The sequence below is a fragment of the Mastigoproctus giganteus genome, chromosome 4 (assembly GCF_048544385.1).
Source record: "Mastigoproctus giganteus isolate SK-2022 chromosome 4, ASM4854438v1, whole genome shotgun sequence".
NCBI classification, from domain to species: Eukaryota; Metazoa; Arthropoda; class Arachnida; order Uropygi; family Thelyphonidae; genus Mastigoproctus; species Mastigoproctus giganteus.
In genome coordinates this window covers 163,578,287-163,595,891 of record NC_143578.1, presented here as the reverse complement: position 1 = coordinate 163,595,891, position 17,605 = coordinate 163,578,287, and the positions used below count along the sequence as shown (strand labels likewise).

The 17,605-nt window shown below is 38.5% G+C and overlaps 1 protein-coding gene across 1 annotated transcript in view; it reads right to left on the bottom strand.

The window, feature by feature from the left end:
* The window catches only part of LOC150087159 (uncharacterized), a 50,955-nt gene that overhangs the window by 27,135 nt on the left and 6,215 nt on the right, over nucleotides 1-17,605 (bottom strand). Inside the window, exon 2 of the mRNA XM_090371859.1 lies at nucleotides 4,705-4,839. Within this exon, the coding sequence (XP_090227985.1) occupies nucleotides 4,705-4,839 (135 nt within the window). The remainder of the gene's footprint in view (nucleotides 1-4,704; nucleotides 4,840-17,605) is intronic.

Genomic DNA, 17,605 nt, shown 5'->3' with positions numbered 1-17,605 from the left:
GACGAAAACAACGCCAGAAACTGATCATGTCGCTCATGTGATAGAAGTTGTTAATCTTGCTGGGCAATTAGATTTGGAAGTCAATGGTGATGATGTCAACGAGCTGTTGGATTCACACAGTCAGGAGCTGACAATGAATGAGCTCATAGAGATGCATGAGCAAAACGTCACTGAAGTATCCGACACTTCAGACCCAGTTCCACCAGAAAAGCACATGACAATTGCAAGTTTGACAGAAGGTCTCAGCTCAGTTGAAAAGGGCTTAAAAATTTTAGAACAGATAGACTCCAACGAAGAACGTGTTATAGCTACAAAGCAAGGAATAAAAAAATTAACTTGCTACCAAGAAATTCTGCGTGAAAAGAAGAAGGCGCTGTGTCGTCAGACGAATTTGTTAGATTTTATGAAGCCATCGACATCGAAATAACTTTTTTACGTAACTCATTTTTTTAATACATATTTTGTATTAATATGTATAAATAACTGCAATTTTATTAAATATTTTTCTTCTAAACTAGTGTTTTTATTAGTCCTTGGTCCCAATTAAACAAAATTTATATGTATTTATATGCAAAGTTGTACCCCGACTTATGCGAATTCGACTTAAGCGATTTTCGTCGGACCCACCTATCGCGTAACTTCGGGGTATTACTGTATTTAACTTCTCCCCCCACATTAATAAGAAAATTCAATTTTAGTGCAAACAAAAATTAATTCTTCTAAGACAGTGGCATGCAAACTTATTTCGCTTATGACGCCCTTTATTAAATATAAAATTGACACGACTAACCCACTGTAAATCCCGAGGTGGTATTGAACAGATTTTTTAGAACAAAAATGGCATTTTATAAATTATATGGTATAAAATTTTCTTCGAGTACTGAGAAAGGAATAAAACATTTCTTTCTTTCTCATTTACACATTAAAATAATTGTTTAATATTTTAATTGAATACAGTAAAAACAATAAATCAAATTCTTATTCTTCAATTAAAATTACAAAACAATAAAAAATGAAGAATAACAAAACAAAACGAGAAGGATGATCCTGGATTACCCATAATATCTGGTCCATATTTGGCTCAATATTTGAAATTGCTAATCTCGTGTCATATTCTGGATCAAGTCTGGAACGCTGTTTTGTTTTTATAGCTGTCAATTTTGAGAAACCAACCTCACATAAATATGTAGACCGGAAAGGTAGCAATGTTTGTATCACCATTTTTGATAATTCTGGATACTCATCTTGAAGAGAAAGCCAAAAATTTTCACAAGTTGTAGTGTTTAAAACGAGCACATCATGCTTCGTCACACAACAGGTTGATAAGATCTTCCTTTTGTTCAATGGTAATTTTGGGGCATGAAGAAATATCAAAAGCAAAGGGATCACGAATCGAATACAACTTTTTTTCTGGAGAAACATGAAATCGTTTGGAAAAATTCTTAATTAGCATTGTCAGGTGGGTGGCAATGATATGCTTAATTGTAAAATGTCAATATTATTGATTTTAATAAAATCAGAAAAACATGGGAACATTTCAGTGTTATTTGCACTCAAATTCAGCTTTCCAAAGATTAAGCTTCTTTATGAAAGCTTCTATTTTATCATTTGAGTATTAATATACAGTAAACCCCGCTATTCGCGGGGTTACGTTTCTGAGAAATGTCGCGAATACAGAGTTATGGCTCCCATAGTAATAAAGGGGTTCCATTCCAAAGTATGAAATATATATATATTCGAGGCGCCTCTGTAGCCAGGTGGGAAGGAGCAGCAGTGCGTAGCACACGCTTCTTGATTAGACCGGGGTTCGAGCCCGTCACCACCAAATACGGAGGATGCGGAAAGGTCAGGGAATGACCACCGCATATCCCGGAGCAATATGGCCTTAGTTGCTAATGCTGCTAAAAACCAAATAACAAACAAACAAACAAACAATGAAATATATAAGAAAAACTAGTCTAAAATTTTGTCTATGTATGTATTATATGTACCTTCATAATATGACTATGTACATAGACAGTACATAGTGAAATGCAAGCATATGGCATTGAAATGAAAATAAGAAACAATTTAATATTAAATGTAATATTTATTAGAAATTTCAAACAAATCTTTCAAACCAGCGCCTTTGCTAGCTAAAAAACTTATCCCGCGAGTGCTATCACCAGTTTCACTGAAGTGTTGATAAAGGAGTTTTGCCTTTTCACGAATGATGAGTGAACTTAACGGAATTTTATTTTGCGTTTGGTCTTCTTTCCACAGATTTAAAGCCTTTTCCATTTTTTCTAATTTAACATCACGAGTTACAGAGCAAATTTTTTAAGCAATTAGCTCGTTTTCATGGACACTACGGCGGATTTTTTCTTCCGATTTTTTGATTGATCGTACCGTTGACTCATTGATTTTATAATGTTTTGCCACTGAGGAGACATTTTCACCATTAGAAATTTTGTCTAATAACTCAATTTTATTCGCTAATGTCATTACCTTCTTTGATCTTTTCACATTTCCCTTGTTATTCATAGCCATATTTTTGTACGGGTTAGAAAGAATTTGTCCACAATAAAGTCACTTTCTTCTGTTAACACACTCGAAAAAGTCTGTTTTACACTGCAAAACAGTAGATTTATCACTTTTGTAAGCATACGAATTTATAAACTGATAAATTTATTCGATTTATAAGCATATAAATTAAAAGCAAACGACGAAACCTTCCATGACAAGCGCATAACACATACTGAACAAGGATTAGAGAAACATCCACGCTCGCGATTTTGTCACCCCTCTCCCCCCACCCACTGAGCGCTGTTTTGACCGGGAAAGATAATTTTAGCCACACCCATGTTTTTTTTTTATGGCGGAAAATATTCACGGTGCTTTAAAATTCACATTTTTTTAGGTTTCATTTTATATTAAATCAGCGATCGTGAATACGTGAAACCGCGAATACAGATACCGTGAATAGCGGGGGGTTTACTGTATTTGTTCCCTTTCCTTGAAGACTTAAATTTAAATCATTAAGTTTTTCAAATACAGCCGGACCTCTCTCAAACAAACTTCCATATAGTGAAATTTTCTATGTAGCGAACATTTTTGATTTCCCCTTGGTCAATACATTTAAAATAGTTTCCATATAACGAAGAAAATTTCCATATAACAAACTGATTTCGAGAGACCTGGTATGCATTGTTTGCACCTCTGGCCTTTAGGCAAAAAGCATGAATTAATAGTTAAAAAGGATTTAGCATTAATCCCTTTAGCTTTTAATAGCTAAAGGTTTTAATTCCACAAATTAAGAGCTAAAACCTTTTATAATTTAATGGTGCCTGTAAAACCGTATTGTTACGGTGGCGACGGTAAAACCCTGCAGGAGGAAACTGGCCAGCCATGGTGCGGGATAGAAAAAGATGGATGTTTGGGTGAGGCCTTTGCCTAGCAAGTGGGTCAGCAATGGCTAAAAAGAAGTAAAACCTATACAACTTATACACTACTATGCCAATAAGTTCTGTTGGTCAGCTGTCCACAGGCATTGGCAAAGATTAAGGCAATATTCCCGACGTGGGCATTGGGATTTCTAGGCAAAATGATATATCTCTTTTGGGGATTATCCTGACTTCTAATCTCTCTTGGTACAAGCACATTACAAATATTGCTTCCTCTGCATCTAAAAAACTTGGTGTTCTCTTTCGCTCTCGCTGTTACTTTTCTTCCAAACAGCTGTTCACTCTGTAGAAATCGCAAATTCCCCCTAACATGGAATATTGTTCCCACATCTGGGGCAGTGCTCCCAAAACCTCTCACAGGCGTCTAGATTCCATTCAGAAGAGGACAGGTAGATTAATTAATGACTCATCTCTAACAGAGTTTCTCCACTCTCTGTATCATAGACGTACTGTTTCTGCTGCATGCCTTTTGTACAGATACTTCCATGGGCACCGTTCTTCTGAATTGGCTTCTATAATTCCCGCTCTCACTTTCAAAACAGTCCGAACCCGTGTCGCCACCATCCATTTACTGTCCATCTTCAAACTCACAGAACCAACTTTTCATCTTTCTCGTTTATTCATTCAACTGCCGTTTTCTGGAACAACCTTCCTTCATGTCTTTCCTGAAAATTACAGTCTGCAGAAGTTCAAGTCTAATGTCCACAAATATCTTCTCAACCTCCAACCCAAGCATGGTACTAAATACTATAGGCTCTAATACCTCTTGTGTTTTGGGGTTTTCATAAAAAAAAAAAAAAAGTAACTGCCAACCTAGTGGTTTATTTGCTTGAATATTCAGTGGGTATGAATCTACATTCTGAAGGTAATTTTAAAATTATGTTCCTTTAATGAATAAAATCTCTTGAAATTTTGCTAGTATGTGCCGCAAACACGTATGTAATTGACAATACAGTTTTTAATAAATGGAAGCACAAAACTAGCTTTGAAAATCGAAGGATAATATCATAACTGCTGATCTGGGCTTACAAAATATGAAATTTTTTACAGCCTAAGGAAGCTTATTTAAGGAATAACATTAAATAAGAAATCAGTCAATTTGTTTTATTCAGAAATAGGCATTGAACTACTAGCTACAATTTTATATTTTGTTCAGATTAGCTCTTTTTTTTGTTAAGTTCCACAATCCACCTAAATTACAATCTTAGAATAAATTATACTATAACATTTCGACAAATGGATGATAATCACAGCAGCCTACCTTTATGTTTTTCTGACTTTTCTGCTTTTGCCAAATCTACTAAAATCTGAGATACAGTTTTATGTTGCTGTGGATCAAGACGAATCCTTTTGTATTTTGTTTTGTTGGAGAATTCTTTATTATGTAGTTTTATTCCTGTTGAGACAATTAATAAAACATTAAACTACCAATATTTCTAAAAAGTGTAGTATCAAAAAAATATATATATTAACTAAATGTCTTCACACTGGTTAAAAAAAATCAAATATAAGGTCATCAAATTACACAAATCGCTTTCATATAATTTATGATAATTACCAATTTTTGAATAGCATGGATAAAGAGAAAATGTGTTCTTCATTACTTCATCTTTTATTAACTTTTGGCAGTGATTTAAAATTCATTGCAATTATTGTATATTCTGGCATATAAGTTGACTTTTTTTTGAAAAATCATGCATAATCACATAGTCTGTCCACTACATATATAAGAGATATATCGATGGTTCAACTGTTCATGAACTATCGATCCTGCTCAGATAGCAAATAAACTGAATGAGTATTTTGCATCTACATTCACACATGAAGAGTTATTAGGGTTTGAAAATGGCAGAAGGTTATCAAATTTTAGCAGGCTGCTTAATGATTTTGTAATAACTGAGAGCAAAGTGGAGAGAAATTGTTGAAGTTAAACATAAGAAAGGCACCTGCGGTGGATGGGATCTATCCAGTTATATTAAAGGAGGTGGCAAAGCAACTAAGCAAACCCTTAGCCATAATTATGAGAGCATCCTTGGACTCAGGGGAAGTCCCCACGAATTGGAGATGTGCAAATGTGTCCCCAATTCACAAAGGGGCATCAAAGGGTGACACGAGTAATTACTGACCAGTTAATTTAACTTCTGTTCGGGATAAAATAATGGAGTCACTGGTTGAAGATGCATTGCAGGATCATCTAGACAAGACTACAGCAATAATTCAGACACACCATGGGTTTGTTAAGGGAAAGTCTTGTCTGACAAATTTGATAGGATATTATGATGTGGTTACAAAGAAACTGGATGCAAAAAATAATTTTGATATCATATATTTGGATTTCAGGAAAGCTTTTGACACTGTTGTGCATGGAAAACTATTGTACAAATTGAAGCAGAATGGCATTAAGGGTAAGTTGCTACAATGAATAAAAGGATGGTTGAGTGGGAGAAGACGGAGGGTGGTAATCAATGGGTGCTGCTCTTCATGGACTAATGTTATTAGTGGAGTCCCACAGGGTTCGGTGTTGGGTCCACTGTTGTTTTGTATGTTTATCAATGATATTGATGAAGGTATATCAGGCTTAGCGTCGAAGTTTGCAGATGATACAAAGGTTGGCAGGGTTGTTAATGACAGTAACGGCAGTGTGCTACTGCAACAGGATCTAGAAAATCTGGGCAGATGGGCTAAGAAGTTTAACCTTGACAAATGCAAAGTACTGCATATGGGTAGAAGTAACCCCAGAGAAACGTGCCAACTGTGTGGTACTACACTTAAGGTGGTAGAAAATGAAAGAGATCTGGGAGTAATTGTGCAGGCAGATATGAAGTTTTCTGAGCAATGCAGACAGGCTGCCAGGCAGGTCATGGGGTTTTTTCAATGATATATAGGAATTTTGCTAGCAAGGAAAAGGAATTGATTGTTCCTCTGTATGGTCAGGCCACGCCTTGAGTACTGCAGACAGGTCTGGAGGCCTCATTTTATGAAGGATGTAGATTTGCTTGAGCGTGTACAGAGAAGGGCAACAAGATTGGTGAGGGGAATGAAGGGATCCTCTTACCAAGAGAGGCTTAAGGTCTGCAAATTGCAGTGGCTGGAGACTAGGCACTTGCGCGGTGGTGATCTGATTGAGGTGTATAAGGCCCTGAATGGGTTGAGCGCGATTCTGTTGAATTGTGATGGGATCCTTCCACTTGTTCAGATTACGAACCTAAGGGGGCATAAATTCAAATTAAGAAAAGACAGATGTAGAATAGATGTGCGGAAATTCGCCTTTAGCCAGCAGGTGGTTAATTGCTGGAACAAACTTCCATCTGTCATTGTGGAAGTTCATAGGTTGTGAATAAATTTAGGGAGGAACTGGACAGGTATTTGGAGGGAATGGTGTGATTTTTTTTTTTTTTGGCTGATGCTGCATAAGCTCATACACTTGCTTCCTTGCATCACATGCCACCACTACTACTACTATATTCCAGGACTTCTTATGTAAGCTGATTTTTACGTAACTCAGGAATGACTAATAAAATATTGCTACTATATCCCTGATATGCCAAAATTACAAAAACTACATAATATGTTCAGAAACATGAACAAAAACAGTTATATACCATAACAATTAAAAACTTTATCTGGGTACATTGGTGAAATAGTTAGAGTGACACAAGAAAAAAATGCATGTTATTGTATTGTAAAAACTGATGTATTTTGTAAGCGACGTAGACTTTTGTAAGGGCTACTAAGGGAATCAAAACTAAAGTGTACATATTTAAGAAATTTGGTCTAAACCACACAATGAATCAATGTCTACACTTCAGGGGATGAACTGAAGGAAACTTAAAAGGAACCAGACACATTAATCAAAGGGTGTTGTGGGCTCAATAGAGGTCAGGGAAGTAGTACGTGATATGAACAGGTCAGGGAAGTAGTACGTGATATGAACTCTTCAATCTTTATGTTTCGTATGCTTTTTTTCTCTTCATAAATTTCGCGATAAGCAATCTTGAACTTTTGTTTCTATTTTCAAGCATTCGGTGTTTTCATCCATTCCTTCAAACGTAGAAAGACCTTCCTGAATTTTATGAAATGCTTCTGCCATTTCCTTTAATTTGAACTGCTTCTTCAGTTGCTCCAATTCCTCAATGGATTTTGCTCTCCCTTACTATTCAACTCTTTGTGTGTTCAACGGGTCTTCTGTTGTTAAATTGTTCAACTTGGTCTTCTGTTGTTAAATCTTCATCTCATTCATCAACAAGCTTGTCTGGCGCCTCCATAGCCAGGTGGGCAGGAGCAGCAGTGCGTAGCACACGCTTCTTGATTAAACCGGGGTTCGAGCCTGTGCCCACCAAATACGGAGGATGCGGAAAGGTCAGGAAATGACCACCGCATATCTCCGGAGCAATATAGCCTTAGTTGCTAATGCTCCTAAAACCAAACAACAAACAAGCTTTTCTACATCTTTGTCCTCCAGAACCAACTGCAACTCTTGGGCTAAGTTTACAATTTCTTTGGTAACAAAAGACATCAGCTCATCTTTGTTGAAGCCCTTTTTTTGTTAAGCTCTGAATGTTTTAGAAGTTTTTTCCAAATTCAGTTCATACAGGTTATTGTCACATCATTCCAGGCTCTTGAAATGTTGCGTATTTCATCAAGGATGTTAAAAGTCTTCCAAATTGCCGCAGTTCCATTTTCCCTTGCTCTGTTGCATTTACAGCCTTAGAAAATGTCATCCATATGTAATAAGCTTCGAATGCCCAGTAATTCCCTGATCCATTGTATATGGAGGGAAGTATACCACTTTGATGTTGTCGTGCAGATCATCTAGATCAGGGTTTCTCAACCGGGGTTCCGCGGAACCCTAGAGTTCTGTGAGATGTTGCTAGGAGTTACGCGAAAGATTATGAAAAAAAAAATAAACATTTTTTGAACTTTGCACACCACACGATGCTAGTGCTCACAGTGATGGACAGTGACCAAGCAGCCCGCTAGCAATTTCACTAAGAGGTTTTTCAGCTCCATATGGCAGTGCACAGTAGGACCGTGTTCTTTTGAGCCCATTCTCAGTTTTTGACGCAAGATAGGGGAGGCCATTGATAATTGATGAGCACTGTAATGTACAGAGGGGAGGAAGGTAAGCTGATGACGTCAACCTCTGCCTCCCGAATTAGTTCCCCAACTGCTGTTGTCGTAAACATTGCAAATTGTGAATCGTGTAGATTAGAAATGAATTGTAATTGTGAAGTTTTTGTAATTTTTTGCAATTGTCTCATTTGGTTATTTATTATGCCCTTCTTTTTTATATTTTATTAGTGTTTGTGTTTTGCAAACATGTTGACAGTCCAATGTGGCAATTTTTAAAGATGAGGTGTGAGATGCAAGAGGAGGATTCTAGGCCTACGGACAATTCTGATAAGGGACACAAAAAAGCCTATCTTTACAACGAAAGGTATTTAATAGGTTTTTCATCGGCTGGTAACCATCATTATCGGTAGGATATCATAGGCTTTCATGATGATGATAAGAATGATGATATCCAGCCGATTTTCATCGGCTGGATATCATCATTCTTCTCTTCCTTGGTGATTTCCTTCTATTTCTGACTCTTGTTCTCTCTCTCTATCTCTCACGGGGTAACCCAAAAAAAAAATTTTTTTTTGGCTAGTACACCAAAAGCCTCAGGCTTCCTTGTACCATATGGATAAAAATAATAACCACCCTGTGTACTTGGTAGCAATACATGTCACGAGGTGGAACTCCCAATCAGGAAGAAATAATATAAGAGCAATAATAATAATAATCACCACTAATAATAATACTGATAATAATCTCCACAATAATAATAATGCTCCACTTAATACCAATGCATCAAGTGGAGCATCGAAATAGGAACAGCAGTGCTATGTACTGCTGCTCCTGCCCACCTGGCTATGGAGGCGCCTACCACGAAATAACCAAGCTAGAGACATATGTGGCAATGTACAGGTTGAGACTACATACCAAGTGGTTGGAACGATTCCCAGATATTCAGGTCACAGAACAGTGAATAGCTGACCAAAGAAGGACCGCTGTCTCGAAGAAACTGATAGCTCCCACGACCTTGGAAAAAATCAAGTACGCCGTGAGCGACTAACTACAAAGAACAATGAATGTGGACAACATGGAACCGCAAGAAGAAATACCACCCAAAGCAGCTGAAGTGGAAAGAGACGAGGTAATGATATCCAGAATAGTGATCAACTACAAAGAACAACAAATATGGACAACACAGAACCAGAGGAGGAAGAGCAAGAAGAAATACAACCCAGAGCAGCTGATGATACCAGAGCAACTCATGATACCGAAGCAAAGACCCAATCCTGTGGAGAGTCAGACCACCTCAATCGGCAAATAATACCACATTACCTCGACAACAATGGTGCAACACTAGAGGCCATCCACACAGCCGTATACTGTGCTGCCATAGTAGCAACTAGGATTAATGGAAGAGAAACAAGAGACCAGCAGCAGAAGAACCGAAAAAAGAGAGAACCACCAGCATGGGAAAGAAGACCAGCAGAAAAAACAGAAGAAATGAGTCAAGATAGGCCAAATGACCCAGTAGCAACAGGATAATAGGAGCAAGAAATTGAATAGAAAAGTGAAGAGCATCCTCAAGAGAGACAGCATCCACAGCAAGCACAAGGCCAAAAATCAGAGTATAGAGGAACACTTGGACACACTGAAGCAGAACCTCCTCGCACTCAGCAAGAGACTACGCTGATAGAAAGAGAGTTCCCAGAGGGAAATAAACCGAATCTTCAATGAGAACCAAAGAGTTTTTCTACAGGCATCTCGGAGACGATGGGAAATATGGAAACAGACCACCTCAGCAGAAGATGATCGAGGAGTTCTGGGGCAACATATGGAGCAGTGACATAAGATAACAGCCGACCCTCTTCGATAGAACTAGAACAGAAGAAAACCAAGGATGTAACAAGAAATGAGAGAGTGGGAAATTTGGGAGGAAGAAGTAAAATGATAAGGCACCAAAGTCGATCAGGAACTCCCAAAACTGGTGAACCCCAGGAATAGATAACAACCACACCTACTGGTACAAGAAGTTCACTTGCACACGCAAGCACATAACAGAGCAGTTCACCCAAATGATAAGGTACCAAAGAGACAATCCTGAAGTTTCTCACTCGAGGAATCACCTTATCTGAAGCCTAAAGACCAAGATACAAGAAATCAGGTGAAATACAGGCAAATCACTTTTCTACCAATGATGTACAAGATCCTGAACAGCTGCATAACCAAGAAGATATCAGACCACTTGGAAAACCAGAACAGCAGCAGAAAGGATGCAAATGGATGAGCAAAGGATGCAGGGAGAAATTAACCATAGATAGATGCTGCAGTTATAGAGCAAGCCTACAAGAAGTGGTGCAACCTGTACACGGCTTACATCAATTACTGCAAGCTTTGACTACGTGCTTCATAGCTGGCTAATAGAGGCGCAGAAGATCTACAAAGTCAATCCAACAGTGACAAACTTCCCAGAAGCAATGATGGTAAAATGGAGTACCACCATTAAGGTTGAGTAAAGCACAACCACACCGATCCCCATCAGGAGAGGAATCTTTCAAGGAGATGCCTTGAGCCCACCGTGGTTGTCTAGCACTCAATCTACTATCCACCATGCTCAACAGCAGCAAGTATGGATATAACCTCAAAGAAACAAGGAAAAACCTGTACACCCTCACTCACCTGATGTACATGGATGACATCAAGCCCTACGCGGCAACCGAGAAGCAACTACTCAGGATCACAAAAGAATTCAGCAATGATATCAGGATGGAAATTGGTAAGCAAGATCGACGAATCATCAAGGGAAATTAGTCGGCCAAAACTATGAATTGCAGACTGGTAAAGAGATCAAAGCCATGACAGATGGAAAGATTTACAAATACCTGGGAATGATGCCGGCTCAAAAGTTACAGCACAAGGAAATCAAAGCCTGCTGAAAGCAAAGCTTAACGGAGGGAACACAGTTAAAGCTATAAACACCTATGCAGCTCCAGTGCTAACATACTCCTTTGGGATCATAGACTGGACTAACACCGAGCTGGAGGATATCATGAAAAGACTAGAACAATGATGACCAAGAGCCATCAACACCACCCAAAGTCAGCCGTGGAGAGACTGAGAAAAGCTCAGAAAGGAGGAGGAAGGGGCTTGATAGACCTTATCGAGCAACAGAGAACAGCGATAGCTATCCTGAAGGATTACTTTCAGAAAAACGCAGCAGCACTCTACCAGGCCATAAGGAAGACAGACAAGTAGCATACCACACTCAACCTAAGCAAGGAGTCCCCTCCTGTCCAGATGGCACAAATGAAGCTAGAAAGATGGGCAAAGAAGACACTCCATGGCAGACACCACAGTGAACTCCATCAAGGCCACAAAGATAAAATTGCTTCGAATGCACGAGTTGAACGCTCTTCCCTGAGATTGAAGGAGTCATGTTCGCCATCCAAGACCAGATAATCAACACCAGAAACTATAGAAAATACATCAGCAAGGAGCCTGGAGTGTCAGATGAGACATGTCGATAAAGCCACCTTGCCTCAGAAATGATTCAACACATCACTGCGGGAGACAAGGTGATCACCCAGACTGAGTACACTCGTAGGTACGACCAGGTAGCCAGGATAATACATCAGAGGCTAGCAAGGAAATGCCAGTTAATCAAAGAAAGTGTACCATACTAAAAGTACGAACCCCCAGCAGTACTGGAAAACCCCACCCACAAGCTGTATTGGGACCACAACATAACAATGGACAAGACAATCCTGCACAACAGACTAGACATAACCCTTGTCGACAGGAAGGAAAAGGCTTCCTATCTGATTGACATAGCGAGCCGAACGCTGGCAACCTCCAGAAAACACGAGGAAAATATCAGGAACTACATGAACCTAAGACAGGAGATCAAAGTGATGTGGCATATGCAACAAGTAATGACCATCCCGATCATCGTGTCAACCACTGGTGTGGTGCCAAAGATCCTACATAACAGCCTAGCGGCAATAGGTCTCCCAGAGAACACTTACAAGGAACACCAGAAGGTCGCAATCCTGAACACCTGTAGGATAGTCAGAGAGTTCCTTGAGCAACAGTAACACCAGACATAACCACCCTGTGTACTTGGTAGCAATACTCATCACGGGGTGGAACCCCCCGTCAGGGAGAAATAATATAAGAGCAACAATAATAATAATAGCACAAAAAGTAACTTCAACTAAAGGATGCAAAAACAAAACACGCGGCCAACACGTTTACAAACGTTACTATTGGCTGACAGGAAGGACTACGTGGTCCAGTTGGAGACAACTGTAAGCACCTATCGTAAAGTGAAATAAGTAGGCAGCGGTTAACGTGATCACTGGTTAGCAGAATCAGCCACTTTATAGAATAAAATTTCACAAAACCAATTCACATCATAAAATGCACTACACTTTCATTGTGGGAGATCACCACGACCGTTGGTCAGACAGCTGTAGTTCAGAGTGCTCCATATTTGTTTAATCAAAAAAGTAGTTCAAAATGCTCAAAATGGACTTAAATTGTGTTCTTCAGATTCCCTAGGTGATGGTGAGTCCTCAGATGTCTTTATATTGCCAAACTTCTAAGTCGTTTTGAAATTATGACTATTTTTCAAATTCTTGTTGTCGTGGTCACCCATGAACGCCAGCATTGTAATGCCATATAGGTTTGGCCGTTGTGTATTATTGGATTCTTTTTCTTTCTTCTATTGGTGATATATTCCTTGTAGTTGAATTTTAGGTAATGAACATTGTTCCCAGAACTTGACCTTCAATTTTAAAATATATAATATTTGAAATGTATAACTTAGTTATTTTGGAGTTATGGCTTACTACGTTTTTGTGTACAATAAATAAGTTACCTGGTGGCAGCCATACCCTCTTCCTTGAGTGTTGAGAACAAAGGCATTTGTTCCCAGAGTGTGGTCATGTGACCAGTCACACGATCAGCCTGACTCCTGCTTACCAACGGAACTCAGTGACGTTGCTCAAGGGAAAAAAGTCTCTCTATGTCTATAATATGCAAATGAGGAATGAATTATTAATGAGGATTATTAATTAATGATAGCATTAGGAAATTATGATGCAATAGCTACACCATCCTTAATAACTTTTAGCTATAATAATCTGATTAATGTTTAAAGTGTGTTGTGCATATTGCCTACTGTGACGTCACTCTGTCACGTGTTACTAGTAAGTGGGGACAAATAGTGCTCCCTAACTGATTTCCTTAGAACTGCAAAATTCAGGAGCTTTATTCCTCCTCCTGTAGACCTTTCAGGAGAAATCAAATTTTCTCAGGAGCAATCCCTTACAATTGCTTTATTGTAACTTTATTGGTCTTTCACCCCAACCATACAACCCTTAGACATGAACTCAAAAGAAGCATCCTCATCGTCGGCTGACAAGAATGCTGTGGCAGGCGATTCAGACCAAGTTGGCCTCCAGCCTCCCAAAGTCAATAAGTCCAAGAAAAAGAAACACAAAAGTAAGAGGAGAGCAAAAACCAGGACACCCCGGTCTCCTCAAACCATACTAGAATTTCTCAACAAAGTGCCCCTTGATGAATCTGACCCTATGGTCTCATCTAAGTTTGAATTTAACACTTTGAAGGCAGTAGCAGATCACCTAGCCCCTGTCTCTCCTACTCTGCAATCTTCACAGGCAAGCCCTCCCTCCACTGGGAAATTACAAACCACTCTCTCTCTCCAACAGCTATAAGTGCTCCTGCCTCCCAGGCAGTTTCAGGTCCCTCCCCCAAGAGTCCTGGCACAGTATCTGCAGCCAAACCATCAGCTAATCTTCTTACCCCATCAGGGAACCCTAAGACCTCCTCTGCCAAACAACCAGAGGGACCACCCACAGCATTAGATCAGACTGAGGCAGCAGGCTCCCCCATCCAGAAAACTAGCCGTTACACAACTACACCTTCCGCATACCATACAACTCACAAACCTATAGATGAAGACTCTCCTACCCATCAAATAATATCTACTTTACATAGGACTCTTGTGACCTTTCTCAATCAAGATACTAGTCGATTCACCAGACAAGTGACAAGTTATGTCCAGGAACTCTGGGTCACCCTTGAATCTATTACCACTGCCCTCCTCATCGACAGCAAGAAACTAAAAGCCACTAACCAGGAACTTAAGACAAGTACCTCGATCCTTGAGAAGGTGCTGGACGCTACCGAATCTTCCTACACCACAACCTCCACAGCGTACTCCCACATATGGGAGTACGCTATGGAGGAATCCAAACAACAAAGAGTCAAACCCAAAGGTACCGCAACCTAGAAAACAACCGCTGCTTCGAACACCAAACCTTGTGGTCTTCAGACCAGCAGAGATAGAAGGAACACAAACAAGTGAGGATTTTAAAACCACCATAATGAAAAAACTGAAGGATGATTTAAAGACAACAAAGATAAAAGCGATTCGAAAGATGAGAAATGTAGGGGTAATAACAGAAACAGAGTCAAGGGAGGATATTAAGAATATCATGGAAAACCCCAAGATAGCCACACTGGGTATCACTGCCGAGCTACTCAAGAGAAGAGGGCCATCAATCTTAATTTTCAATGTCAATAAAGATGTGACACCTGCCCAACTTGCGGAGGAAGTCGTAACACATAATTTACAAGGGATAAATCAAGACATGACAAATCTTGTGCAACCAAGATATTCAAACAAGTCAAAGTCGGGAGAAAACAACTGGATAGTTGAACTGGCTCCTGCCACTTGGCAGATTCTAAAACATCAGACAAGACTATATTAAGTAGAGTAGCCACAGGTTCAGGGAGCATGTGACCGTGCCTAAATGCTGCAGGTATGGCCACACCTCCCATACATGCACTCAGATCACACCAACTTGCAGGCACTGCTCTAGTATGTGGTGTACTGATGACAGTTGAACCTTCACGTTGATATATCGCAACACCACCACTACGAACATCAGACCTTTTAAATTGAGTCACACAATGGAAAAGTTTAAGTAATATATGTTCATCATTATCCAAACACATTTCACTCAATATCAATATTTTGGATTGCTGTAAAATTGTGTCCGTTTTGATGTCTCGAACATGGGTCCATAAACTTTGTACGTTCATTGATGGTATAGATATACCACTTTGTATGAAATCTTGCAGTTCATCCCATAGAGAAGGTAGCTTATTATTTTTCAAGCGATCTAGTTCTGCACGAAGTTCTATATTACTAGTAGCTTTGCCGGGGTGAAACTGTTGTGGGAATTTGTAATATATAAACCTTGCAATGAGGTCACTCGAGAAAAAAAGCCACGTATACAAGTTGCTGTTGATGATCTTTCTCATAATTATATACAACTTTGTCGAAGGTCCCTCCTTGAGATTTATGTATAGTCAAAGCACAAGCACATACTAAAGGAAATTGTGTACGTCTACATGTTAATTTTATATTGTTCTTGAATGGAATTGTAGTTGATCGTTTTATAATAGGTATGGATTGACTAGGTAAACGTTTATCTTTCACATATTGTTTATAATGAGATTGAAGGTTATGTCCTATTTCTGACTCAGGAAATTTCATCCATACTTGTTTAACTGTTTCGTTGTCCTCAAATTCGAAATATACTAAAGTACCAATTGCACCATTTACCAATCCATCGACCACATCTATATTTGTAGTAATCATGTACGGTTTTCCTTTCAATTATGGTAGGATGTATGGAAGTTCTGCAGTTTCAGACACTGACATTTTATGAATTTTATTTCGAATCCCTTGCAGACATAAATTAGTAGCATCTTCTTTGGTAACAAATCTCGATTCTATAATTTTAAGTTCATCTGGTAATAACACTTCTCCATTGCCTATTTTTGTAAGAATTTTAGAAAACGTACTATCGGACTGTCGAAAAACTTGTATGTTTTTCATGAATTGTACTAATTCATGAAATTGTAGTGAATGCCATAATGTTGGGGCAATCTCTAACGACTTGTTAATAAATTCTTTCGATTCCAATATAGAACGAGTAATGTTAGCTGTTATTCCTACTGATTTAAATACAATTTGCAAATTTTCGGCGGTATTGCATAATTTTCATTGCCATATATAGCAAACGATGGGAAGTTACTCCACAACAATCAGATCTACGAATTTAATTCAATGCTATCAAAAAGGGGGTAATTTTCAATCCATTTTTAAATTTTCGTGCATGTCCCAAATATATAGCTGGAAAAGAAAGTTCTTCTGCATGTATATCATCTATGAAACTTGTTGGAGATGATTTCTGACCCAGTGCTTTACATAAATATTTATCTTCAGACCATAATGTTTGTTGTTAAATTATCAATAGTTCATCATCATTGTTCACAGGTTCCACAATTTCATCTGAATGTTCCTGTTCACTATCATCATTTGTCACCAAGAAATTGTCAGGTGAATTTATCAAATACCGTAACCATATTTTCACTATTTTCTTCTACACACATCCTTGTAGATATGATGATTTATGTATGAGTCTTTGTTTTATATGTACATTAATGGCATAATCGTCATCTAATTCTCTAGGTAATTGATGAACCATCGTATTTACATTAACTGGTACATTTATTACTTGTCCAATGATCCCACATTGTCCATGTTCATAACGTAAACGACAAATTTGCATAAAGGGTAATCATAGTAATATCAAACGTTCAGTTACAACATCCAGTGGAGTCAAATCAGTAGGATACGTTGGATATATAAATCTATTTGATGTGGCCATAGTTGGTATACGTCCCTCTTTTAATGAAGTATGACATGTATTACACATTATGAAAGTATTCACTTCTTGTAAATGAAATTCATTTTGAAGTAATTCATATGAAGTTGTTGGAAACAGTTTCAAATCTAATTGAAACCATAAATGATCATAAACATTACAACCAAATCCAAATGGGTTTTTGTACACTAGTTTTTCAAACTCACCGTCAGCTTGTGTAGACACTATACGGATGTAATCAGGAATCTCATTATTAGCCATTTCTAATTTTGCTTTCTTTCGTGCACGATATTCCTTCATTCATTCTGCTGGAGTTTTAGATTCGTGATAAGTATCAGG